Raw genomic sequence first — 25,937 nt, 5'->3', positions numbered from 1 at the left:
ACCTCCAGTGAGTTTCCCAGTGAGTTTGTGTGATTCTTCCCCCACATTATAGTATTTTAATTCTCGAGATTATATAGTTGCATTTATAGAGAGTTTAAGATTTTTTTTGCAACAAGTGTAGCATTTTACGCAGAAGAGCTGCACTATAATGATTTATGTTTAACTGTAGCAAAACAAATCAAAGGAATTCCAAGAATTCCTCCCTCACAACAACTTAAGCCCTGACTCTCCTTGAATTTGAGATAAGGACAGGGTTCTGTGTTTGTGAGCATATCAGAGTTTCTGCTGTAACAGGCACAGCCTTTTGCAGGGCAACGAAATAAGTGTCAGTAGAAACAATGCTTTAATTAGATTGTGCGAGAAGAGAACTAGAAAAGACTGAGATTTTGTAAAAGAGGGGTTAAATAAAGGAAAAATGCCAAAGTGATAAACGGAATAGCCTGCAGGCAATTCCTGGGAGTTTTTGGTGCATTAAGAGGCTGGCACCTTGTATGAGTACTATTATAATGCAGAATTTGTGAGTTCTATGCCCCAAGTGTAAATTGAAGGCTCCTAATCAAGCCAATTCAGAACCTGAGATCTTAAAGCTTATGTGTAAATGATCGCATCTCATACCTGCGACCTGGAAAGTCTGTGTGTGAGAAAAACTGAAAAAAAGACCATGAGGCTTGGGTAGAAACAAAATAGTATAAGCAATAAAAACTAACCAAAGCAAAGAGGTTCCCAGAAAGCCTCCAATAAGGGCAGCTCAGAAAACTAAAGGCAACCAATTGCAACCAATGCTGTTTTAAGACAGGAAAGCAAATAAGGTGAGGTCTTGTATGCTAATATGTTTTTTCACCTCCAAGAATCACCCAAAATGTCAGAGTAACTGGGTTCAGAGTTCCTTCTGACCCACTGGTGTTAGCTCTTAAAAAAAAAACAGAGCAAAGAGAAAGCAAATCAAATGTGTTGCTCAGCATGCAGTGTAATACCTGTGCAGGTGAGGGCTGCGAGGGGCCGGGACCCGCCCCAGCCGGGATTCGGGCAGGTCTGGGCGGAATTCCCGAATTTTTGTGCGCAATTCCGGCGGGTATGGTCGAAATTTTCATTTGTAAACTAGGATTTTCTTTCTCCTGCAATCTGTGGTTTTGCAATCTTTTCCCGTCTGCAGCTTGTGGTCTTTTAAACCTTTAAGAACCTTTTTGTACGACCACAACTTATTAATGTATATTTTACATAATCACTAATAATTCCATAACTTATAACAATGGGGCAGCAGAGATCCCCCTGCAGGTTCACGGGTGTGAAAAACACCAATCACTTGGTTTTTAAAATTTTAAAATTTGATAATAATAAAATGGTTATAAAAATAATAGAGTAATAAAGTTTAGAGTTAGGGCAATTACAAGACAATAAAAAGCAAAGAATTACGGCCGTCCGGATGCTCTTGCACACTAAGTCACGAAAGCATGACTTGTGAACAAAGGAATCACCCTTAAACCAATACACTGTTGCATATTCATAGATCCTTCATGGTTATGCATACATTCTATTCTAAACAAGAAACTCTGTCTGTTGTAGGTCAGCTGTTTCCTTTAATCCCCTGGCGTCTTGCAGTCTGAGCAAGGCCTGAAGAAATTAACTTCTTCTGATAAGAAGCCATAAATTCCTCTCCTTTGGAAGACTGAGGTGTTCCTGGAAGCAAGTATCTCATTCCTAAAAAGAAAACTTCCCCCACGTACATAGTCTCTATTTTAATATTATGTTGTAACCTAAAACTACGCTTAACACAATATGTAAGAGAATTAATACAGCATAACTTTCTAACATGATACATATAATATTCATTGTTACATTTGCAAAAAGCCAGTCATAAATATGCATTTGTCACAATCCCTCCTCTTAATCTTTATAAATCATTTGGCTTGAACAATATTTCTTATCCTCTTGCATTCTTTGGACTCTGTTGGTAATCAAATAAAACATGGGATTAAACAAAGAAGAAATATCAAAACACTTGTAACACATAAAAGGAAGAATCCTAATTTCTTCCACCATCCCATTCTCAATACATTACCCCACCTGTTAGTTTTTAACATTATTTTCCCTTTGGTTGTTTTTGGATTGATACCAGGGTCATAATTTTTTTTCTGATATCCTTTGTTTTTTCCAGGATGACACCCTCATTGCCATCTATTTTCAACAATCTGTACACCCCATTCTTTAGCCAATAAATAGCGTAAAGCCAACCTATTTTAATACACTGCAGTTATAGTTTGGCTTTGTTGACTCAATATTAATTCCAGTGCCTGAGCAGCTTTGTTTGTTATCTCCTCTATAACTGCTTGGAGTCCTATAATACGATGCAGTATATAATTTGGGGTTAATACAGAGCTAGATTGCTGTGCTGGTTTCACCTTTTTGTTTACTAATTGCCTTTTTACCGAATCTTGGACTATATCTCTAAGATCAAATGTAAAACAAATCCATCTCTCTCCTTTTGGACATTCCATGCCCCAAGTATTACTACTTTTTCCTAAGTTCCTTGTAATCCAATATTTTCCCCCATTTTGCCTGCAGGTACTCAGTTTGGGTGGGTCTGTGGCTGTTGACATGGGTGTGTGTAACAAAAAGGAACTTTGGTTCCTTTCCATGTAATACTTTCTGTAGCATTTGGGACACGATCTTGCTGGTATCTCAGAAGGGAAAAGACAACAAATGAGAGACAGAAACAGGAATGACAGAGGTCTGGCATGGCTTATACCCCCACCTCCCCTGCCTATGGGGTTGCTTCCCACAGCAGGTACGTGTGATCTTCTCGGTGGTGAGTACAGTGCTCAGTCCAGGCTTGCCCTCTGTTTCCCTTGTCACTCCTTTTTACTCATTTTTTTAGGCAAGTCCTTTTCGACACTCCTTAACTGTGGTTTCCCACTGTTCCTCAGGTATCTCTCACTCAACAGGCACTAATAATCCATCCACAAAACAAAGTTATTACTTCAGTTATTTTGGGTTCTATCTGCATAGGGAATTGATTCAGTACTCGATACCTCTTGCAACAAGAACATAGATTTTGTGAGCTACAACGCCAATTATTCTCATAATTTAAACATTCACTTGTAACCCAGCTAGCGTGTCCAGTATTGGGATGAATCACATAAAATATACAGTATAGTACTGATGGCAATTTCCCTTCTTCCCTGTACAAGTCACAGGCTGAGGCCAGACTATAAGAACTCTTTGACTGAAACACTCCCAATCCTCCTGTTTGAAGTGGCAGTGCTCCTCTGCCAAGGAGGTGTCGGAGGCGTCTCAGGGTTTATTCAGGCAGGGCTTAGAACCAGTGATGCAAGCTTTGCCTTATTTCTCAGTGAGGTGTTATTCTTTGTACCTGCCTTGGATCATTTGGGTCTTCCCAAACCATTACCACCCAGTCCTGGTTGGAAGTCAATTTGGTATCACCCAGTTTAGATGTGATAGTCCATTCCTCAAGTTTCCTCACAAGTCCTTTGGTTTTGCTGGCATGAATTCACCCTCTTTCCGTGGTTTGGATTGCTGCTTCAGTGGTACCTGGAAAGGATTTCTTAATAGCACAGTGTTAAAAGAAAATCAATACTGCATTAACTTTTACCATTAGTTTTCTTTAAAACTTTCTGAGTTTAACTAAACTCTTTTTCTACAGGCACTTCTTCTTCTTGTATCCAGCTGTGTTAATAGCTGCAGAGACCAATTCTTCTTCCTGTGAGCTATAATTAGTTAAATAAAAAAGACCAGGGCAATTTTAACAGGAGATGTATCACATCTCTTGCCTTTTACTTTTTGGGTAACATTTAACTGTTTTAGTCTTACAGACTTTAAGTCTTCAGAACAAAAGCCTTCTCTTCTTAACAACAGCAATCAGAAAGAAAAAAAGAAATCTTGCTTAAGACAATAAACCACTTTGTGAGAGTCACAATCTCTGCCTTGATCTTATCTCTACTGGTGGTCCTGTTCACAGCCTTGGGTTTAACTCTGTCCTTCCCCACTTCCCCCCCCCCCTTGTTGTCACTCTGCCTAGCAGGAATGGGGGAGAACTTACAGACAGCTGTGGCTGAGGGGACCTTGGGGGTGTATTTCGCTCTCCCCTTCGCTCTCTTTCTCTCTTTCTCTCTCTCCCTTCCTCTCTCTTTCTCCCTTTCTCTCTCTTTCTCTTTCTTTTTCTCTCTTCACATTTCAGCAGCCACATTCCAATATCAGTCCACTTTCTAACATTAATCCTACATCCTGGAGAGGTGAGTCTGCCAATCACCTCTCCCCCCTTTTTCAACTTCCTTACAAAGTAAATTACTTTTGTTATGCGTGTTCTGCAGGCCTGTAATTCACGGCACCCTCCACCAAGGCTACCAGCCACTCACAGCTGACAGTGCAAAAATAAAGACTTGGTTTGCTATCACAATTTTTCCATTCACAAGCTTGAAAAGGTTGCAGGAACAAAGTAAACAACAACTTACTTCCAAAGTGACCCTGCCTGCACCAAAACAAATTTAAGGCAATGCTAGTTAGTGCAATGCAATTTGCAATGAAGCCAAGGTTTGATTTGGGAAGGCCATCTGAGGACACAGAGCATGAGTTTTACAAATCTGTATTTTGAAGAGGGAATGGACAAAATATGAATACAGTGGGTTGGAGGTGGGGGCGACAGAAAATAAGGAATTTTTCTCTGCAACACTCTCTTTTTGACTGCCAGGAAACACTCTCTAAAGAGGCTCCTGTGGTACAAACAATAACTGGGTGGGAAGAGGCGCTCCTGAATTCAAGCCTTAATGTCATAATAGGAAACTGCCCCTGAGCACTGCAGTGCTGGAGCACCCTGCCTGCAAACTCACCAGAGGCAAGCCACTGCTGCCACGCTGCAAGGCTGCCTGCAGCACAGAGGGAATCATGGCCAAGCCCTCCCTGCAGGCCTGGGTAATCCACACAGGGAGCCCAAAACTTCCTCACAGCTCTCTAACTCATTCAAGAAATAAACCTACAGCAAGCAGAGATCCCCCCACCATCTTTTTAATGTGTATGTGTCACACACCCACAGTGATGCCGAAAGCAAAAAAATTAACAGCTTACATTAGAATATACTGAAACCTTTTCTTCACCTCGCTTTGTAGGTTCCCTTTTCTATATGAAGCCATCTCCAAGTCTGGGGAAAAAATGAGCCCTATTTTTCAGAAGTCTCATGCATGAACAACTCTAGCTGCTGTTCCAGCTACACTGCAAGTAGTTAGCACTTCCAGACAAAATAACAAACAAACAAACCAAAAAAACTAAGAAAGCAAAACACATTTGGGTACATGAAAAAGGACTGGCTGGAAGAAAAAAAGTTTCTCATTGACCTACCAAGCAGCTGGTGTTACCTTTAGTTTAACTTTACACACTGAGAACCACTTGAGTGAACAGCCTGCATCAACTCAAAATAAATTAATGGCAGGTTTTGCTATGTCACAGCTGTAAACTAGTTTCTCAGTCCTAGAGTACAGTAAGTTATGTATTTCAAGATAAAAATCGCAATGCAAATTGGAAGAAATTTCATACTGCATGAGGTGTGCACACAATTGATTTACCTCCAAAAGTCAGTTTATGACTTTTCTCTACCAGGATTGCAGTAGCTGCTATAGCTTAAACACACACTGGCCAGCCTTGATTTACTGGATCCCACATCTTTGATAAATAAGCCACGGGTCTCTACTCCTCCCCACTCCTGAAACAAAACTCTATGAGCTACCCCCTTTTCTTCATTTATGTACAGATGAAAGGGTTTTGCTAGTGAAGGTAAGCTTAAAGTTGATATTGGGGCTAGTTTAAACTTCAGTTTTCTTAGTTTTTCACCATCTTCTTTGCTCCATTTTATATCATTTCCTCTGTCAGTTTATTCACACAAAAATTTTACTGCCTGTGTGCATCCTTCAATCTACAATCTACAATATCCCAATAATCCGAGTATTTTTCTGATTTCCCCCTTTGAAGAGGGAGGGGGAAGGGATAGAATTCCTGTGATTCAGTCTGGGTTGAGCTTCTGACTACCCTTACTAATCACATTGGGTGCCTCCTGGATTGCCCCCGGAAAGAGCCCATCTCTCACGAAGCCACGTTTTTTCATTTGTAAATTAGGTCTTTCTTTCTCTGTCATCTGTGGTTTCTGCAGCCCCGGCTGCTGCTTCTGGTCTTTTAAAACTTAAAGGATCTTTTTGTACAAGCACAACTGACTTGATGTATATTTTACATAAGCACGAATTATTCCATAACATATATTAAAATGGGGCTGCAGGGATTCCCCCTGCATCTCCATGGGGATGCAGAGATCCCCCTGCAGGTCCGTGGGGATTCAGAGATCCCCCTGCAGCTCCATGGGGATGCAGAGATCCCCCTGCAGCTCCATGGGGATGCAGAGATCCCCCTGCAGGTCCATGGGATGCAGAGATCCCCCTGCAGGTCCATGGGATGCAGAGATCCCCCTGCAGGTCCGTGGGGATGCAGAGATCCCCCTGCAGCCCCTGGAGGAGCCAGGCTGGAGCTCGGGGATGCCTGAGAGGAGGCTGTGACCCCGTGGGCAGAGGGGCCCCGCTGGAGCAGCCTGGCCTGGCAGGACCGAGCCCGTGGCACAGTGACCCACGCTGCAGCACTTGGAGGGGGCTGTGCCCCAGGGGATGGACTCGGCTCGGAGAAGTTTCTGGAGAAGTGTCGGCTGGGAGAGAGCGCAGGGTGCAGCAGGGAACGACTCCGGTCCCTGAGCAGAGGGAGAAGCCGCGGGGGATGAGCTGAGCACGGCCCCATTCCCTGTCTCCTGCCCTGCCGGGGGAGGAGGTGCAGCTGGGAGCAGGGAGCCGTGGGGAAAGCTGCATTTAAGGCTCTGCACTGACTTCTCCTCATCCTGCTCTGAGTCTTTGGAGTTTTCTGCCAGAAATCTCTCCCCTCCCCCGCTCACCCACAGGGCTTTGGGCAGGTTTGCCTTTTTGGGGGAAATCAAAGCGAAGCACCGATGCACTAATGAGGGGCAGGAGAAGGGAGGCTCCCGGGCTTCCCGCAGAGCCGGAGGCACGGAAGGCGCAGGGCCGGGAAAGCCGTGGCGGGAGGTGCGGAGAAGTTTGTTTGTGTGGGCAGCTCAATCCCGCCTCGGGCCCGGGCCCGTCCCGGGGCTGTTGCTCATCTCCGGCTTTGCCCTCACGCAGCGCGGGGGGCCCTGAGAGCGCGGGGCGAGTCTGGGCCGTGCGCAGAGCCCGCCCCCAGCTCGCTGCCATTGGCCGCTGGTGCCGTCAGTCGTGGTTGCGGCGCGCTGATTGGTGGGAGCGGGGCGCAGCACGGCCCCGGCGGCGGGCTGAGGGCGGCCGTGGGCGGGCAGCGGCGCCATTGGCGCCGGGAGCGTCTGTGCGGGCCCGGGAGCGGCGGCAGCGGCCGGAGCGCGGTGAGGCGGCGTCGGCGGAGCTCGGAGGCGGCCCCGGCGCAGGTGGGAGCCGCGCTGGGTTCTGCGGGGGCTCGGGGCTGGCTGCGGGCGGAGGGGGCGGCAGGGGGCTGCGGCGGGTCGGTGGTGCCGTGTCCGGCCCGTGCCGGCCCCGGGCTGAGGGCGCGGCGGGAGCGGCTGCCCGCGGTCTCCTTCCCGCCGGGGCCTGGGCAGGAGCCGCTGCCGGAGCAGCGCTGGCTCGGCCCGGCTGCTGTGGGTAGGACCGAGGGGGCTGCCCCGCGGCCGGGAGCGTGCGGGGAAATTCCCGTCGCCGGAGGTTTCTGTGGCCGGAGGAGAGCGAGGAGTCCTGTAAAAGTGACTTTATTGCCGAGCAGGGGGAGAGGCCGTGGGGCATTTGCCGTGCGCTCTCTGCCATGGTTGTAGTCCGCAGCCTCCTTTTTATCCTCATTTTCCCGGCCGCATCTCCCTCTGCCTTTGCCCACGGGCTGAGGTCCCTGGAAGGTTCAGACTTCCCGATGCGCCTGCTGCCTGTCCTCGTTAATATGCACCCTCCTTTTGTATACCAGCCGATATTCATGGCTCTGTTAAGTCTTTGTTCTCCTGGAAGTTCGGGAATTTTGCGGGACTTTGAGAAATTGTGTGGCTCAATTTGTGAAATTTATTGGAACTGATGGTTTGCCCCCGTTACTTCCTTATCTACAGGTCCCTGGCCCTATCTCCAGGCAGATTCACTCCTCAACTCTGTTTTGTTCTTCCCGGGTCCTCTTTGGTTTGGGGATTATTCTCGGTGCCCTCATTCCCTGTGCTTTTGTAGCCGTTTGTGGATCAGGAGGCCTGGCTGCCACCTGCATCCCCTGGCTCAGCTGCTGGATGAGCTGCACTGCCAAGGTGTGGAGCATGGTAAAAAGATGAGAGTTGCTGCGGCACAGAAGAGGAGAAGCAGCATTCGTTTAACCGCTGGTGTGCTGGGGAGCCACGAAAGCGTGTCCCATTCCCATCCTTTCCATGTTTGGACCAATACATAAACTGCTCTCCTTTTTCCTTTGTTATTTTTCTCAGCACATTTCCTTTGTTGTCTCTTTGCCAACAGCAGTTTGAGCCATTTGGTTTTCACAAACTCCCTTTTTTTCTGCTCATAGATAATCTGATATCATCCCCTGGTGAAATGTTGTGTTCCTCTTTCAGTGGATTGGTCGGCAGGAAGGTCAGGAGCTGGATATGTCTGGTTGGTTCTTCTTTTGAGGACAGCTTTTAATCTAATGATGCCATTGAAATGATAAATGGGTTCTCTGCTTCGTGATATGAATTGGTTTGGGTCCCCAGGGACTGGTCCATGGTGTTGTAGAATTTTTTCTGGTGGCCCTTCATCTTTTCCACATTTTTGGGTGCTCCCTGCAGCCGGGGCTGCATCAATTGACTGCATTTTTCTAATTCCATCATCAAATACTTGAATTCCAACTAATTTCTCTGGACTTGTTCTAGCAAAAGCCCCAGTGCTCTGATACACCCTGTACAGCACAGATAGTGGCAGCAGATGTTGGAGTGGGCAGAGGGATGATTCCCCCCTTATTTTAGTGAATTTTTCACAACATTCTCCATTTTCTGTTTCCCTTTGCAGCCTCAGCCATTTCTGTTTCAGAGTCAGATCCTCACCATGGGCTCTGCCTTCAGCCGTGCAGATTCCATCTGTGCAAGCAGGCAGAGCTTGGGGTGAGGGGCAGAGGGAATCAGCCAATTCCTGCCCCAGGCAAGAAGAGCCAGGTACATTGTCCCCACTCTGCCCCAGCAGTGTTGATTTGCATTTCTAAAGCTCCTCCTGGGTGCCTGGAATGCAGCTTCTCTTCCAGAGCAGCTTCAGCAGCCTCACATGTGGCCCCCCCACAACCTGCTGATTTTTTTTTTTCCTTCAGATCATGTGTTTACTGTTTATGGGTAAAAGGGTCACATTTAAATCTCTTCTAGTTTTGCGAAGTGCAGCCTAAGGGTGAACGTTGAAAACCGCAGACCAAAATTTTGGTATCTCTAAGAGCCACATAAAACACAGACAAAAATATTCCAAAGCAATTCACTTTCTTCTCCTTCTCCTCGGAGTAAAAACTCATTCTCACATCCCTGACCAAACCCAACCGGCAATATAGAAGTAGGATTATTACAAAAAATACTCCAATGCTATAAACTTTGCACTGAAACTGCAGGAAAAAAGAAAAACTCTACCACTATGTTTAGTGGAAGAGTCAAGGCATTCCTTAATTCTGGCCAGGATGTGCTGCAGAAATCATTCCATCCCCACAAAACCCGGGTGTGCAGAGAAAACCGTTCCATGACACGTGGGTTTTACTTGATTTTTCCCGAACTTGATACAGTCTGAACCAGTCTAAATCCACTGGTTAAATGTTATGTAGTTTCAGGCTGTGCAGTTTTTAGTATTTGGTTTCCTCTTGGCCCCGGATTTCTTTGCTTCAGCTGTTAATGAGGTGGGAAGTGCTGATTTCCTTCTCAGCCTTTTGCAGACCAGGTGTCTGCAGCCCTGGCAGTGTCTGGGGTAGGTGTTGGTTGCTGTTTGCTGCTGGGGTTGATGTTTTGCTGCTGGGCGTTATCTTGGTGGGTATCTTTTGGGCCATTCCCAGTGTGTTGAGGTGTTAAACTCATCTCCATTGAGTGGTGTTACATCCCTTAACAAAACCTTTAACATTTCTTTCCCCAGGGCCAAGGCAAAGCAAGCCTGAGTAGAGAAATGAAAGGTTAACAATGTTAAAGTCTATGAGCTGGTGTATTTTGCATCAATGCCATGGCAGGCAGGGCAGTGTGTGAGTGTAAGTGAGAGCCAGAGTGGAATTGTGCCGTGCTCTTGCCCAGCAGCTGTGGCAGGGCAGGCCCAGAGAGCGCTGAAGCTGCAGCAGTGGCAGCAAGGGCTGTCCCCGGTGGCTGGAGCTGCCAAAGGAGGGTGGCCAGGCCGAGGATTTCAGCAGAGGATGTGTGGGCAGGCCCAGGGCCTTGCCCCGCTGTGGAGCCCTGGCTGCTGCTGCGCTGCCTTCAGTGCAGGCTCAGTGGGGGCCTCCCATCCTCCTGCTGCAGGCGGGAAGTGCAAATCTCCGGGGCTGCAGAGACCTGGAGCCGAGGCTGAGGGGTCCCCCGTGCTCAGCTGTGCTGGCGGCTGTTTCTGGCCTCGGGGCCACTTGGCACGGGCCACGCCACTTGGCCACCAGTGGTGCTGCTCTGCACTCCTTAGGCAGGAGCCGATGTCCTGCTGGGATGTTGGCAACAGCAAAGTGCCAAGGCAGGCTCTGTGCCAGCCCAGCTTCCTGGGGGAGAGATTGCACCAGAGACAGGATTCTGGCCACAGACTGCTTTAAATGTGCATCCCTTATCTCCACCCTGCACTAGGTGGAGAATTCCCAGGGTAAGGAATTCCCGAGATCAATTCCAAGGGGAAATGATTGAATATCTGCCCTGGGTCTGGCTCTTCTTCTTGCCCAAGCCAATGGCAAAAGCCGTACCCATGGCATCTTGGTTTCTATCCCCAGCTTCCAAAGGTGTTTCTTTCCATCCCCTTTTATTCTTTGCACCCAGCGTGAGCTCTGGGGGTGCCAGGGGTTCTGGAGGTCCCATTGTATTCCTAAAGCTGCCATAACCCCCTGGAGGATCTTTTCTGTAAAATGAGTTCTGCTGTCTTAGTCTCTTTCATGTTCAATGCCTTTTATTGGAACGATTTCTTTTAGAAATATCTTTAAAAGTGATCCAGTGGTTGCTGAGCAATCAGAATTGCTTTTGCCCCCCTGTTAGGTGAGATGGTGTCACCAGAAGATATTGAAGCCTTCCTGCCCAGGGCATGTCAGTGCCAGGCTCTTACAAGCACACACAGCTGTGCCGGTTGAGCTGACCATGGGGGGTAACCTGGGCTTTGTCTGATTCCCTTTCCTCAATAACAGCGTGTCTTGGAACTCTTTTCCCTTCTGCTGCCCTTGAAGAGCCATCCACAAAGACATTTTCTGCCTCAGGCCAGGCAATGTCTCCTGAATCTCGCCCAGGCTGGGTCTGGAGCTGTGTCACTTGAATGCAGTGCTGGGTTTCTTCCCAGCCCCTCTGGGGGCTGTTCAAACAGGAGGCTGGGTTAAACCCTTCCCCTGTCCTCAGTTCTGAATCCTCCTGTGCCACTGAACAAGTTTCACACTGTAATAACCGAGCACTGCTCATCCATTGCGAGGCTCTTTTGGTTATCAAAGCTTGAACTTGATGGCAGACTGGAACAGTTGGAGATCCTGTTGTCATCAGGTTTTGGGCCTCGGTTCCCGTTGAAGCTGTGGCTGCACAATTCTGCAGGCAATGGGGCCACTGTGGCCAGTGGGTGAAACATTTTGGCCCAAAAATTCCTTTGGCATAGCCCTGTTGAACATTCCCCTGCAATTCCAATTTCTTTTCTGAGTCTGGAAGAGCCACAGCTGAGGCATCAATTTTTTTGGTTGTTCATTTTCTCAGGTTTTGCTCTCTTTCTCCTGTCCATACCACAGCATGGAGGCTGTCTGGGGTTAAAAAGTCCAGACATCTGACACAAAGGTACAGCAGCAATAACCTCTGTATCACCTTTTACAATATTACAATGCCATCATCAAATTCCTTCCTAGATAATTCCAATCACAGTGGGAAGAGAAAAAAATTAGTTTAGTTCCCCCCTTAGTTGTAAGATTCAGAGTGGATGGAGAGGCCCCTGTGTCCATCAGGAGATGCCTCCTCTGGATGCAGACCCAGCCTGGATGTTCTCCAGGGCTGCAGTGTGGTGGGTCCCCGGTGGGATGGGAGCTCAGAGAGCCCTGACAATCCATGTCCATGCAGGGGTGGACTCGCTCCTCCTGAGGGTGCTGCTGTCTGTGCTTGCAGTGTCCTTGTGGGCTGCAGCTGGAGCCCTGACTCCTTCCCAGGGGCTGTTTGGGTGGGCTCTGCCCTGGCCAGGAAGGCAATGCCTCTGCCAGGTGCTTGTGGCCGATGCCGTCCCCTGGGTGCTGGGGCCCCCTTGGGCCCTGGGGTTGGTCCCTCAGGGGCTGTGGGAGCTCTGCCATGGCCTTTGCCTTCAGCTTGGCCTTTTGCTCATCCCTCCTTGCCTTCAGCTGCTGTGCCTTTGTGCCCAAGTGCTGCAGGGCCTTCTTGTGCCACTCCTGCAGCCCCGGTCACTGCCTGTGGGTGCTCATCCTCTGAGAGCTGCTGAGCTTTCTGCAAAATCTTTCCTTTCTGCAGGGACCCAAACCGAATCCTTCACAGAAAATCCTGATCCTTCATGTACCATCATGTCATGTTTTGATGCTGGCACAATGCCTGTGTCCCCATGGAAATCCAGCTTCCCAAATAAGTGCTGTGAGATGCAATAAGGAACAGAGCATAGCAGGCCTAAGCTTAGAAATAAAGGAGAAAGAACTTTATTAAGCTACTACTATAATAAAAGATACACACTACATCCAGAATTAAAACCTTCCAAAACATTCCTCCTCCCTGCACCCAAACTCCAGCAAATCACAGTGGGACACAACTTGGACCCTTAATCAGGTCATCACCTTTCAGATAATCAATACTCAGTCTATCAGGGGAGAGAGGAGTCTCTCTTGCGCCACAAACCCCCAGGAAACACAATTGCCACCTCTCGTGTTTCCATGTCACTCATGGCACTGCCCAGAGAAAATGTGCCAGTGTGACACTCTCCTTGCCATGTCACAGTGCCCTCACTGCCGTGCATGGACAGACTGCTCATAGGGCTCCTTTAAGGATGCTTTGCCAAGGAACAAAAGAAACAACAGTTCAGTTTTCATTTTGGGAACACAGTCCCCCCCCCATTTTTCTCCTCCCCTGGGGCTGAGGGTGGAAACGGAGATCTTCTTCCTGAAGACAGAGGGCATCACCACACCCTCCTCAGCTTTCCTCTGTTCCCTCCATTCCTGTGCTGGAATTTGCTGAAGCAGGTCTCTTGGCTCACCATTGCATCCCCCTAAAGATGCAGTCTCTGTTGCAGGAGAAACTGGTTCAGTCAATGGCTTACAAGAAAAGTCCAGCCAAAAGCCACTCCATCATCTCCCCCCCAACCTTCTTTCCCTAACATCTCAGGTCCCAGACTGTCTCTTTTCTCTTTCAAGTGGAGGAGGAGTAATATTTCACAAAGCTTTCATTTCCCAGGAAAGGGTTAAAAGTCTTGGACTGCCCTGGCTGCTGAAATCTCAGCCCAGACCCCAACTCCCAGGGCTGGGCACCTTCCCCCCGCTTCTCCTTCTCCTCTGCCAGTGAATTTCCAGGTGCCTTCAGGCTCTCTGTCTGTTTCCCTCCGGTGGTGTGGGGGCGTGGGGAACAAAGACATCTCAGGTTTCCTCCCCCTGGCCTATCCCTCCCAGGCCGCAGGGCTTCCATTCCCCCACCCAGCCCGTGGTGGGCGGGGGAGAGTCTGCACTCTCCAAAGAGACAGTTCTGCTGGGAGTTCTTGCTTTGAACCCTGTGTTCTCAGAGGCGTGCCCATGCCTTCAGTGGCCACTCCCGGTGCCAATATCCAAACCTGACCACTGATTGCTTTGAGACCGGCTGCCTGAGAAAATTCACTTCTGTGTCCAACCATGAAAATCTGCGTTTCCAGATGTTGCTTTGTTTTGCTCCTTGTGCTCAGGATCCCCTGCACAGCCCGTGTGGCAGAGCCGGTGCCTGTCCTGCCGCAGTGTCCAAAGGCGGCCCCCCCGGCGGGCAGGGCCGGCAGCTCCCCGGGGCCGGGCAGCGGCCGGGGCGTCCCGCAGCCTCCTGGGGGCTGGGGGCCACTGCCGGCCCTGCCCGGGGCTGGTGGGCTCAGGCAGCGCCCGGCGCTGAGCCCCGGCTGCCCCACAGCCCCGGCCCGGCCCCGCAGCTCCCCACAGGCCCCCAGCCCTGCTCCCGGTCCCGCACCTCTGCGCCCGCTGCTGCCGCTGCCCACCACAGAGAAACCCCTGACATCCTGACCTCCTGCTTTTCCTCTCCTGGAAACTGGGAATTCAAAGTATCAGCTGGCAAATTGTCAGGATAAGACCCTGCTGAAAAACGTCCCAATTGTGAGTGTTTTTCTCTTCCTCCTCTTTTCCATCATCCATTTTCTTACCGCTTAGATTCCTCCTGCTGCTTCTTGCCTGAACCATATTGCTGCACACTCCCCTTCACCCGATCCCTTCCCAGCACACCAACACCATCCATCCCCTGTTGTCCAAATCCCTTCTCCTCTTCCCTTATTGCCCCCTGGGTGTCCATGTCCTTAATTACCTCTGGGGGAATGTGCAAACTACCTCAGCATTCTCCCAAGGGACCCTTCAGAGACATTTTGGGGTCATCCTCCCTTTGGCCAGGACCCCTCCCTGGCTTTCCCTTTTCTCCCCTCCATGGGTGCCCTGCCATGTTCACTCCCCGAAGATCCCAGGGCACTCACTGATGAGATTTTCAGTGCTCTCTCCCTGCTGACTCTTCACAGACCCCCCTGATGTGTCACTCGTCTGTCTCCTGGTCACTCCCGGGTCCCCAATCAATCCCCGGTGCCGCCGCCAGCCAAGGGAGCCGATCACCCAAAGTGGGTGAGGCACCTTCAGCTGCACTCCCTGCCCCAGGGTGTGCGGAAAAATTGACATCACCAGAGGATTCTGTCCACAAAGCAGACAGGAGTCCTGTGAAACTAATTTCATTTCTAAAAATGGGAGAGGCCATGGGACATTCCCCATGGGATCTCTCCAATTGTTGGAGGACACAGCCTCCATTTCATCCTAATTCTCCTGGCCACATCTCCCTCTGCTTTCCCAATTGACTGAAGCACTTGAGAGCTGCAGACTTCCCAATCCACCTTCTACATACTCCTTTAATATGCTCCCTGCTTTTATATAGCAAATGATATTCATGGCTCTGTTAAGTCTTTGTTGTTCTTCTGGAAGTTCATGAACTGAGCAGGGCCTTGGCTGAGCAGCAGTCTGTGTCATCAATTAATAACATTTTCTGAAACTAATTCCTTCTGTCACTCCCTTGTTTACAGCTCCCTGGCCCTCTGAGCCTTCCCCAACTGGTCTCCCCTCCTTGGCCCCATCGCCCCCGCGAGGGGAATTTGGGGAGGTGGGAGTGGGGCAGCGCCAAGGCCGGGCCCCCCCGCGCTGTCCTGGTGGGAGCGGCTGCAGTGGGGACCGAGTGCGGGCGGGAGCGGCCGAGAGCCCAGCGCTGCCCCAGCCCGACCTGCCCCAGCTCCATCCCTGCCCCTCGGCTGGGATGCTGTGGGTCTGGGGGGAAGAGGGAGCCGGCAGTGCGTGCTGGGCCTGGGGGCAGGAGGAGAAGGGAAGGAGAAGCAGGCTTGAGGAACAGAATGGTCAAACGATGCAGGTGGCAGGAGAGGGTGGGACTGTGCAGGAGAAGGAGGAATAGCAGGAGGAAGAGGAGTGTGAGGAAGAGCAGAGACACAGGAGGAGGAGGAGCAGAAAGAGGAAGCAGCAGAAGGTTCCACCCCTCCCTGTATCTGCAGCCTCCCTCCAGCCCCAGGAGCGCTGCTCCCCCCACATGCAGCAGGTGACTGTGGAGGGGGATCCATGATTTTCACGGGGTGAATCTTGGTGTTTCTGAGCTTTCTTGGGCTAAATATTGGTGCTTTGGTTTGATGTGGCAGCTGAATCTTTATGTTTCTGAGGAGGTTTTTGCTGACTTGTGATGTTTGGGGAGATTTTGATCTGTATCTTGAAGTTTGTGGGTTTTTTGGGCTAAATCTTGGTGTTTTGGAGGTTCTTACAGATACAAGATTCTCAATGACTTCTTGAGATGAACTTGGGCAAGGAGGAACCTCCAGTCCAAGGTGCTCTCTTCTTGTTTTTTTTCCCCAAACCAGGATTTTTCATTCCCTGGGCGTGTCTGGATGGAGGAGGAGGAAAAGCCCCGGAGATGCTGCAGGAGGAGGAGCTGCAAACCCAGCCCAGGGAGCTGCGGGGAGGAAAGAGCCCCCCTGAGCCAGGAAGGCGGGCGGAGATCCAGCCGGAGCTCGGAGCTGGTGGAGAAGTCTCATGGCAGGGAGAAGCCCCACAAGTGCTTGGAATGTGGGAAGGGTTTCACCCAGAGATCCAGCCTGATCATGCACCAGAGGATCCACACCGGGGAGAGGCCCTATGAGTGTCCCCAGTGTGGGAAGAGGTTTCACACCAGTTCCAATCTCCTCAGACATGAGCGGATTCACACAGAGGAGAGGCCCTTCCGCTGCCCCGACTGCGGGAAGGGCTTCAACCAAAACTCCAACCTCACCGTGCACTGGCGCATCCACACTGGGGAGAGGCCCTACGAGTGTGGGAAGTGTGGGAAGAGCTTCTCACAGAGCTCAGCCTTGACCCAGCACCAACGGAGGCACCAGTAAGGGAAGCCCTGTGAGTGCCCTGAGTGAGGGAAGAGCTTGGAGTGAGGGAAGAGAGTGAGGGAAGAGCTTGGTGCGCTGCTGCTGCTCCATCCCCCATGGGAGGATCCGGGCTGGATGATCCCCAGTGACCCCCATTGGGCAGAGCCCTGGTGCCCCCGTATGGGGAATAAAACAGAGAGTAAAGCAATGGAGCTGATAAAGGGGCCCGATATCTGAGGCCTGACTGAGCAGAAACTGTGGGAGACACAGACACAGTTTAAGTCTCCCTGGGCAAGAAGTGACCGAGCAACGTGGTGTGAGACTTTGTGATAAAATAATGTTACCAGGTGATGTCATGTCATGAAGAATGTGTAACCAATGAGAAATTGTTCCAAAAACAGAGCCATATATAAGCACCCTACAAGTAAATCCCTGTATAAAAACCTGGTACACACAATAAAATTGGCTTTGGTCTAATCTCGGATGTCCCCGTCTCTCCATGGTGGATAACCCTGTTGTGGGTGATCCCCGTTTGGTGGGGGGAAGGTGTTGGAGGATTTCTTTCCCTTCTCCTCGTGCTGCCGTGGTTTGGTTGGTAATAAATTCCCTCCCTGTGCCCGGGCTGGGTCTGTTGTCCCCGTGCCGCTGCTCGGGGCGGGATCTCTCCCGTTCCTTCTCTGCACTCCCGGGCCTCTCCTCAGCCAATGAGAGAATGCGGTGGACAAGAGTCAGCCAATCAGAGAGAGCAGCGCTGATGACTCACCAGTTGCCGGGCAGACCCGCAGCAGGCAGTGTTCCCCACCCGGACCCCGCCCTCCCTGCCCAGTGCCGGCCCCGCCGTGGGGTCCCCCCAAGTCCCTCCCCAGTGCCCCCATAAACTGGGCTGGGTTTAACTGGGAAGCGTTACTGGGAACACTGGGAGCAGTTCGGCAGGGCAGAGTGACAGCAGGGCTGGGGGTACACAGGACCCCCCCAAAATCAGCATGGGGATGGAGCAGGGGATCCCGGCTGGGCCCGAGGCCACAGGGAAGCTCTGCGGCAGCCGGCGGCTCAGGAGCTCTGTGGGCAGAGAAACAGGGGTGACACCGGGCTGGGGGCCCCGGGTGGAGCACCCACAGTCTTGGGGAGAGGGGACATGACCCCCGGTACCCCCCTTGACCCACTTGCACAGGTAGAAGCCGAGCCCCAGCACCAGGAAGACAAAGCCCAACTCGTAGTCCCTGATCCTCGTCTGCATCTTGCTGCTGGTGGCGTCCAGCGGCATCTCTGGGAGGCCTGCAGGCATCAGGACCCCCCAAAACCTCTCACTGACACCCCAAACCTCTCCAAGCACCCTCCTGATTGCTCCCAGTCCACCCAGGAGCCCCTGAAACTTGCCCTGATCCCTTCCTCACCTCCCCAGGACCCACCAAAGCGTCTCCCATCCCTTTCAGAATCCCACAACCCCCTTCCAGTCTCCCCCCACCACCCCAGTACGCCTAAACCCTCTCCCAGTCCCTTCTCAGCCCCACCAGGACTCACCCAAACGCTTCCCAGTCTCTTTCCACTACAACCAACCTCATCCCAATCTCTGCTTTTCCATCCCCAATCTCCATCCAGCTCCTCCAGGCTCACTCTAGTCCCTCCCAGTCACACCCAGTACCCCCAAACTCCCTTCCAGTGCCCACCAGGACCCCCATAACCTCATCCCACCAGCTTCTTCTCTGCTGAATTCCTAGAGGAAGACCAGGCCCAGCTACTACCAGACCTTCAGAGAAAACTCCACCCTTCTAGAGATCACCACTTCAGCAGCATTTCATCTGCCACTCCAGAAGGAGCAGCCACCATTTTAACTGGACTACTACCAACACCCTGACTCCTCAGGGTGTCAGGTTTCTGCCTCCATCACTAGTTTTATTCGTACTAATTACATTTGTTTTATTATTATTTTTTTATTTAGTTTTTTTTCCTGGTAAAGAACTGTTATTCCCATTCCCATATCTTTGCCTGAGAGCCTTTTGTTAAATTGTGGTAATTTGGAGTGAGGGGGTTTACCTTTTCCATTTCACAGGAGGCTTTTGCCTTCCTTCACAGACTCCTGTCTTTTCAAACCTAGACATGGGCCTTGTTTTTTTTCTATCCCTTGTGTGTGTGTTGTGGGCTCGGGTCTGGCTCTAGATTTTCTTGTGGGCAGGGCTGGCCCTGTTGGCCGTGCGGAGCCCCTGTGGTTTTCTGGGCTTGTGCCGGAGCGTGTTGGGGTGTGTTGAAGGGCGCTGCTGAGGGGCTGCAGGTGCCCATGGCACACCGCCCTGAGAGCGGCCGGTCTCGTCTGATCTCGGAAGCAAAGCTGGGTCGGCCCCTATTCCATCCTGTCCATGGGCATGGCCCCAGGGGATGGGATGGAATGGGATGGGATGGGATGGGATGGGATGGGATGGGATGGGATGGGATGGGATGGGATGGGATGGGATGGGATGGGATGGGATGGGATGGGATGGGATGGGATGGGATGGGATGGGATGGGCACGCTCGCAGGTCTGTGCTCTACGTCACTGCCTGGATTCATGGCTACTTGCAGAAGGTGAAAAGGAAAAGGTCCGAGTCAGCAAGTGCTGCAGTCGTGCCTTGAGGGCACCTGCAAGAGTGAAGTCTTGGCAAGGCTACAGGACAGCAAGTCCTGCACTCTGGTCTTGGGGGCTCCAGCGACAAGGACAGGAGACTCCTGTCAAGGACAGTGCAAAGCAAATGCCACGGTCTGCCCTCGAGGGCAGCTGCAGAAGAGATGCCTCAGGAAGGCCAAAGGTCACCAAGTGTTCTGATCTGGCCACAAGGTCACCTGCAGGAGTAATACCTCGGGAAAGCTCCAGGTCAGCAAGGAACGAGTGGCTGTGCGAGGGCTCCTCACAGCACCGCTCTGTCCCGTCCTGTCTTGTCGCGTGCACCGGAGCACTGTGGCATGGCCTCGTCACTGCCAACGCCTTTGCCACAGCGTGTCACAAAGGGCCCTTGGATACCCTGTACCATTCCATTCCACAGTGACCCTACAGCAGCGTGTCACAAAGACAAGGAGAATGAAGAGGAGGAGGAGGACGAGGAAGACGAGGATGACAAGGAGGAGGACAAGGTGGAGAACGAGGAAGAGGAGGAGGAGGAAGACAAGGAGGATGAGGAGGAGGACAAGGAGGACGAGGAGTAGGACGAGGAGGAGGACGAGGAGGAGGACGAGGAGGAGAAGGAGGAGGAGGAGGATGATGAAGAGGAGGAGGAGGAGGAGGACGAGGAGGAAGAGGAGGAGGACCAGGAGGAGGACGAGGAGTAGGACGAGGACGAGGAAGACGAGGAGAAAGACGAGGAGGAAGAGCAGGAGGAGGGGGAGGACGAGGAGGACGAGGATGAGGAGGAGGAGGAGGACAATGAAGAGGGGGAGGAGGAGGATGAGGACAAGGACGAGGACGAAGACAGGAGGACGAGGACGACAAGGAGGAGGAGGAGGAGGACGAGGAGGAGGAGGATGAAGACGAGGAGGACGAGGACAGGGAGTAGGAGGAGGAGGCGGAAAACGAGGAGGAGGAGGAGAACGAGGAGCAGGAGGACGAGGAGGACGAGGAGGAGGACAAGGAGGACGAGGACGAGGAGGAGGACGAGGATAAGGAGGATGATGAAGAAGAGGAGGAGGACGAGGAGGAGGACTGTTGCCTTTATAAAAGACAACGGGCGACCCGGTTCCAAAGAGGCAGCACGGCGGCCCAGCCTGTCCGGACCACTCGGGCTATCGACAAAAGACGCTGGCACCAATGTGGTGGACGGTCGAAAGCCTTTATTATCTTATCTCGTGGGTTTAAATAGTCTTGGGGGTCTTTGCTACGTCAGATGGGGGTTGTGGGGTCTCTAGGGTTAGTCGGGAGTGGAAAACTACTGGGTTAGGTTAGGTATGGTCACATGCTTTGGGGTTAATAGATAACGTGAAGAAGGGAGAGGGGGGGAAGGGTCTCTCTTTCCGTCACATCCCGAGATCTTCCGTTCGCCTGTCCCTACTACTACATCTCCCCTCCCCTTATCATATATAAAATGAGGTAGTCGTAGATATAGGCACTGGAGTGAGGTACAAACTTGTGACTTGGTAAGGAAAGGGTGGTTTGGTAAATCTGGGTAATTTTTTCAAGGCAAGTCTTGAAGGCTTTTGCGACTGACTGTGTTTGCAGTTTTTGGTTTACAGCATTTGTTGGTGGCCTACGAACAAAATGTTTGCCCTTTCTAGACGGGCCTGAACAAACGAGACTAGTTTGTTCAGCAGGCATGGTCCTATGGTAACAGCTAAAAGCAGTATTGCCAGTGGACCTACCAGGGCGGAAATTAAAGTGGTGAGCCAAGGTGATTGATTGAACCAGGATTCAAACCAGCTCTGTTGGGTTTCCCTGTCTCTCTTTCTCTGAGCCAGTCTGTCTCGGAGTTCTGCCATGGAGTCTTTAACAACTCCCGTATGATCTGCATAAAAGCAGCACTCCTCTTTCAGGGCTGCACACAGTCCTCCTTGCTGCATGAATAAGAGGTCCAGTCCTCGCCTATTTTGCAAAACTACTTCTGAAAGCGAAGAGACTGATTTCTCTAGATAGGAGATGGATTTCTCGATCCTCTGCAGGTCTTCGTCGATGGTCATTTGCAGCTGAGAGAGTCCATGCTGTTGGGTTGCGATGGCTGAGACACCCGTGGCTGTGCCAGCTGCTCCCAGGCCGAGCAGCAGTGCGATAGTTATACCTGTGATAATTTCTCTTTTGTGGAGTCTGTCAGGTTCCTCGAGAAGATGGTATATCTCTTCGTCTGAGTGGTACAGGACCCTGGGAACAATCAGAACTTGGACACAGAAATCGATAGAGTCATTAAATTTGGCAAGGAACACACAAGGACTCACTCCGGATCTTTGGCAAACCCACATCCCAGATGCGGATGGGACCACCCACTTATTGGTTTTTCTGTTGGGCTTGACAACTTTAGTGCAGAAGTTGCCTTTCTGCTTTGCTAAAGTTGCATTGCCAAAACATCTGCCCTGTCCTGTGATTTGACTCAGGGTGATTCCTCTGCGGGGAGTGTCCCATCTGCACTGGTGGTGGACACTGGCTGTGGAGTAACTGAAGGGGGTGTCTAAAGCAACGCCTTCGTAGAAAGGGGGGGTGTAATATCATAGCAAAGCTAACAGGGGTTAGTCAGGTTCGGTTTGGTTTCGTTTAGGGTTAGAAAGGTAGCTTCTAAACAGGTTGGCTATGTGGAACACGAAGGATGGGGTGTTTGCTGTGGTGATCTCTTTGAACACCTTGTCCCTTGAGAGATGTTGCATGACCCACCTAAATGGCTGATGGGGGTAGTGGCCTGAGTCGGCTTGCCCCCCGGCCACAAGCCCCAAGAGCAAAATTGCACAGAGACACTGTGCATGTCTGGGTCTCACCGGTGTGGGACTCTCGGGTTTTGTTTGGCGGCTTGGTGGTCCGTTATCTCCCTCTGGAGCAGGGGTGTATGCATCACGGGGACGGTCCACGAGCGTGTCCTGCAAACTGAAACTCACAGCTTTTCGTTAGTTTCGTTCTGAAGGTCAGGTTTGATTGACCTGAGTGGACACCACCTGATTCTGTCCTCTTTTTTATATGAAGCATTATAGCTATAAATTGGGTGCTTTTCCAAGCTCGGGACGGCCCTCCCACTCCGTTCACTGGGGGGACCTCTTTGCATTGCCAGTGTCGGGGCCACAGGACTTGGGGCAAGATCGAGCAGTCTGCTCCTGTGTCTGCCCAAAGCTGAAGCTCTATTACGTGGGGGTCCTGACTGCCATAAAGGCGGCATGTCCCCCACACCCTCGGGGGCTCCTTCCCTATTTTAATGGCCAGGGTCACCCAGGGGTCCCGTTCTGGGGCGTCCCCTGCTGACCCTGCGGCACAGGTGCTGTCTGCAGTGGTAGTGGGTACGGAGGTACCGCGGGCTGTGTTTGGAAACTCTGCAATTGTGTCGCTGGCGGGGGTATGAGGTATAAGGGCTCCCCGCCCCACTGGGGGTTGGCATAGATGGGCCGCCTTGTATTTGCGGTGGGAGGAGGCTGAGTGCGGTCCGCACGCTCCCTCCCCTGTCCCATTCTCCTGGGGCCGGGACCCGCATTCCTTGGCGAGACCCCCTTTTCTCCCGCAGCCCCAAAAGGATATTTTTCCCCAGCTGGAAAACTGGGTTGGTTCGTATTGTGAACACTTTTCGGTGCGGCTTAGAGCTTTACTTGGTTTTGTTTTGAATCGCGTTGGCTTTGTTTTCTCCGTCTCGGAGTTCCGGCCGGCCCCCGCCGGCTCCTCTGAGCCGGCGGAGCTGCTGCCGGGCTCCGAGCCAGAAGTCGAATGCCAGCGCACTTCCGGGGCTCGGTGCCTTTTTGTTCGGCTCCAAGCTCGCTCCTCCCCACGGGGGTGGCGCCGCTCCCGCCCCCCCGGCTTGCCCTGCCTCCTGCAGGGGGTGGTTTCTCCCTTATATGGTAGCTGAGCCCGGCGCGGCCGCTGATTGGCTCTGTGCTCTCTGCCGCTCTCCGCCTCTTTCTCCCGCGCATGCGCATTCCTGAAATCGCTCACTTCCCGGCTTTTCGCGCCGAGACCGGCCGTGCCCCGCCCCCCTCCGTGGCGCCCAGCGCCATTTTCAAAGGGGTAACTTGGCCGCGCGGCTAGGACTTTCTCCCGAGCCGCGGCTTCCGCGACTCTGGCTTCTCCTGCCAGCTCCTGCCAGAAGCACTCTGCGCGCTGCTGCGCCTCCCACATCAGGTCGCGGACCGGCGGCGGGACGGACGGGGAAGCTGCGGTTTCTCGGGGGGTTTCCGCGGCGGGGGTTTTTCGGGGGGGCTTCCGCGGCAGGGATTGGGCTCTGATCTGAGGGGGAGGGTGACGCGCCGGGCCCCCCGGGTCTCCGCTACCGGGTGGATCGTCTTCAGGGACGGTCTGCGCTTCCGCCCCCACCCCGAGCCTGGGTCTAACTAATAAACACATACGCGCCGCACTCCGCGTCTCCTGCTCTTCTATTGCTCTGCGCAGGGCTTTCTCTACTTTGCCCCACGCCTTAAGGCTTTTGCCACTGCCTGAGGATTTCGTGTCCTCGGCCAGCATGGCTGTGCATTTTTCCCATATTCCCGGATGCATGGCATCCACTGGGCTTTCACTCGCCCCAAGCTCAAGCAGCCTTGCTATGGCAAGATAAAAGTCTTTGAGCTTAAATTCGATACTCCACTGCTTATAATTCACACTTACGACCCTGGCGATGCTGTCCATGACGCTCGCGGGTCCTGGGATGTCTCCCTACGCCAAGATACGGTCTGACCGCTCCGGCCGCTGCTCTTGTCCAGGTGTATCCCGTCACCCGAGCGAATCTTCCCGGGTTTCGGCACCAGATATGTTGCCTTTATAAAAGACAACGGCGACCCGGTTCCAAGGAGCAGCACAGCGGCCCGGCCTGTCCGGACCACTCGGGCTAACGACAAAACACGCTGGCACCAATTTGGTGGACGGTTGAAAGCCTTTATTATCTTATCTCATGGGTTTAAATAGTCTTGGGGGTCTTTGCTACGTCAGAGGGGGGTTGTGGGGTCTCTAGGGTTAGTCAGGAGTGGAAAACTACTGGGTTAGGTGTGGTCACATGCTTTGGGGTTAATAGATAACGTGAAGCAGGGAGAAGGGGGAAGGGTCTCTCTTTCCGTCACATCCCGTGATCTTCTGTTCGCCTGTCCCTACTACTACAACTGCTGAGTTCCCGCTCCCTTTTCCTTGTCCTTGCAGCAGGATGAGCTCTGTGAATCCCCTTGAGCCTCCCCACTCTTCCCAGCCCACGCACCCACCTCAGGCTGAAGCTGCAGCTTCTCTGTCTCCTCTGGCACACCAGTGCAGTCCCCTGTGCGGGGAGCCCCAGCCCCAGAGCACAGCACTCAGCAGTGCAGTCGGGGCTGGAGCAGCTGCCCTGCAGCCCTGGCTTGGCTCTTTGTGGCAGGGAATGCTCCCTGTGTGCAGCTGTCCCTGCAGGATGGCCCCAGGGCAGAGCCCAGCCGGGCTCCCCCTGCAGCCCCTGAAGCTTGGGGCAGACAGTGGTCCCAGAGCTGAGGTTCACGGGGAGCACCCGGAGCTGTGCCTCGCACTCTGTTGCCGTGTCACAGTCTCGTGTGCAGGGGCAGCTCCAGGGCCTTCTTCCTCTTCCTCCACCCAGGCCAGCTTGGGCACTCTTGGGGGTCTCTGCTCCATGTCAGTGACTGGATTTGTGGCTACTTGCAGGAGAGATGCCTCGGAAAACTCCGAGTCAGCAAGTCCTGCTTTCGTGCCTGGAAGGCACCTTCAAGAGAGAAGCCTCAGGAAGGCTCAGGACAGCAAGTCCTGTGCTCTGGTCTCGAGGGCTCCTGCCACAAGGACAGGAGACTCCTGTCAAGGATGGTGGTCTGGCCTCGAGGGCACCGGCAGCAGGGATGGGAGATGCCTCCGGGGCACCAAGTCCCACACTCTGCCCTCGAGGGCACCTGCAGAAGAGAAGCCTCGGGAAGGCCACGGGTCAGCAAGTCCTGTGGTCTGGCCTCGAGGTCAGCTGCAGGAATAACACCTCGGAAAAGCTCCAAGTCAGACACGAACGAGTGCGCTGTGCAGGGGCTCCTCACAGCACCGCTCTGTCCTGTCCTGTCCTTGTCGCGTGCACTGAGCACTATGGCATGGTCCTGTCACCACCAGCTCCTGTGTCACCACGTGTCACAAAGGGCCCTTGGACTCCCAGCTCCATATCATGCTGCAGCGTGTCACAAAGGGCCCTTGGATACCCTGTCCCGTTCCATTCCACAGTGACCATGTTGCACTGTGTCACAAAGGGCCCCTCCACACTCTGCCACCTGCCCTGGGGCCACCCCCACCCTCCCAGAGTGGCCCAGGTTGGAAGGAATGCCTTGCCCCAAGTGTGTCAGACAGCCCAACAGGATCTTTAGGAACGGCTCAGACCATCAGCAAACGCTGCCCTGCTCTGCGGGCTCAGAGCAGCAGAAGGAGCCCCCAGGGCTGCCGACGCAGCCATGCAGGGAAGGGAACGGGACCTTCCACAGAAGCTGCCACGGCCTCCTCGGGACACGTCCTGGCCCGTGGCCATCCTAAACCCGCGGGTGTGGCACACACAAGGAACTGTGGGCCAGGGCAGGAATGCTGCTCTGAGCCCTGGGGCCCGGGGAGCGCTGACACCAGCAGG

The 25,937-nt window shown here is 52.5% G+C and overlaps 2 protein-coding genes across 2 annotated transcripts in view; one reads left to right on the top strand and one right to left on the bottom strand.

Annotated features, from left to right (window-relative positions):
• Positions 1–25,937, bottom strand: part of LOC105759916 (uncharacterized) — a 649,836-nt gene that overhangs the window by 2,812 nt on the left and 621,087 nt on the right.
• The window catches only part of LOC140681480 (uncharacterized), a 1,248,316-nt gene that overhangs the window by 745,372 nt on the left and 477,007 nt on the right, over positions 1–25,937 (top strand). The window contains 1 exon segment of the mRNA XM_072921322.1: positions 16,427–16,752. Within this exon segment, the coding sequence (XP_072777423.1) occupies positions 16,427–16,752 (326 nt within the window).

This window comes from Taeniopygia guttata, chromosome 36 (genome assembly GCF_048771995.1).
Source record: "Taeniopygia guttata chromosome 36, bTaeGut7.mat, whole genome shotgun sequence".
Lineage (NCBI taxonomy): Eukaryota > Metazoa > Chordata > Aves > Passeriformes > Estrildidae > Taeniopygia > Taeniopygia guttata.
The sequence above is the reverse complement of the archived record's forward strand: the minus strand, read 5'-3'. Positions and strand labels throughout refer to the sequence as shown.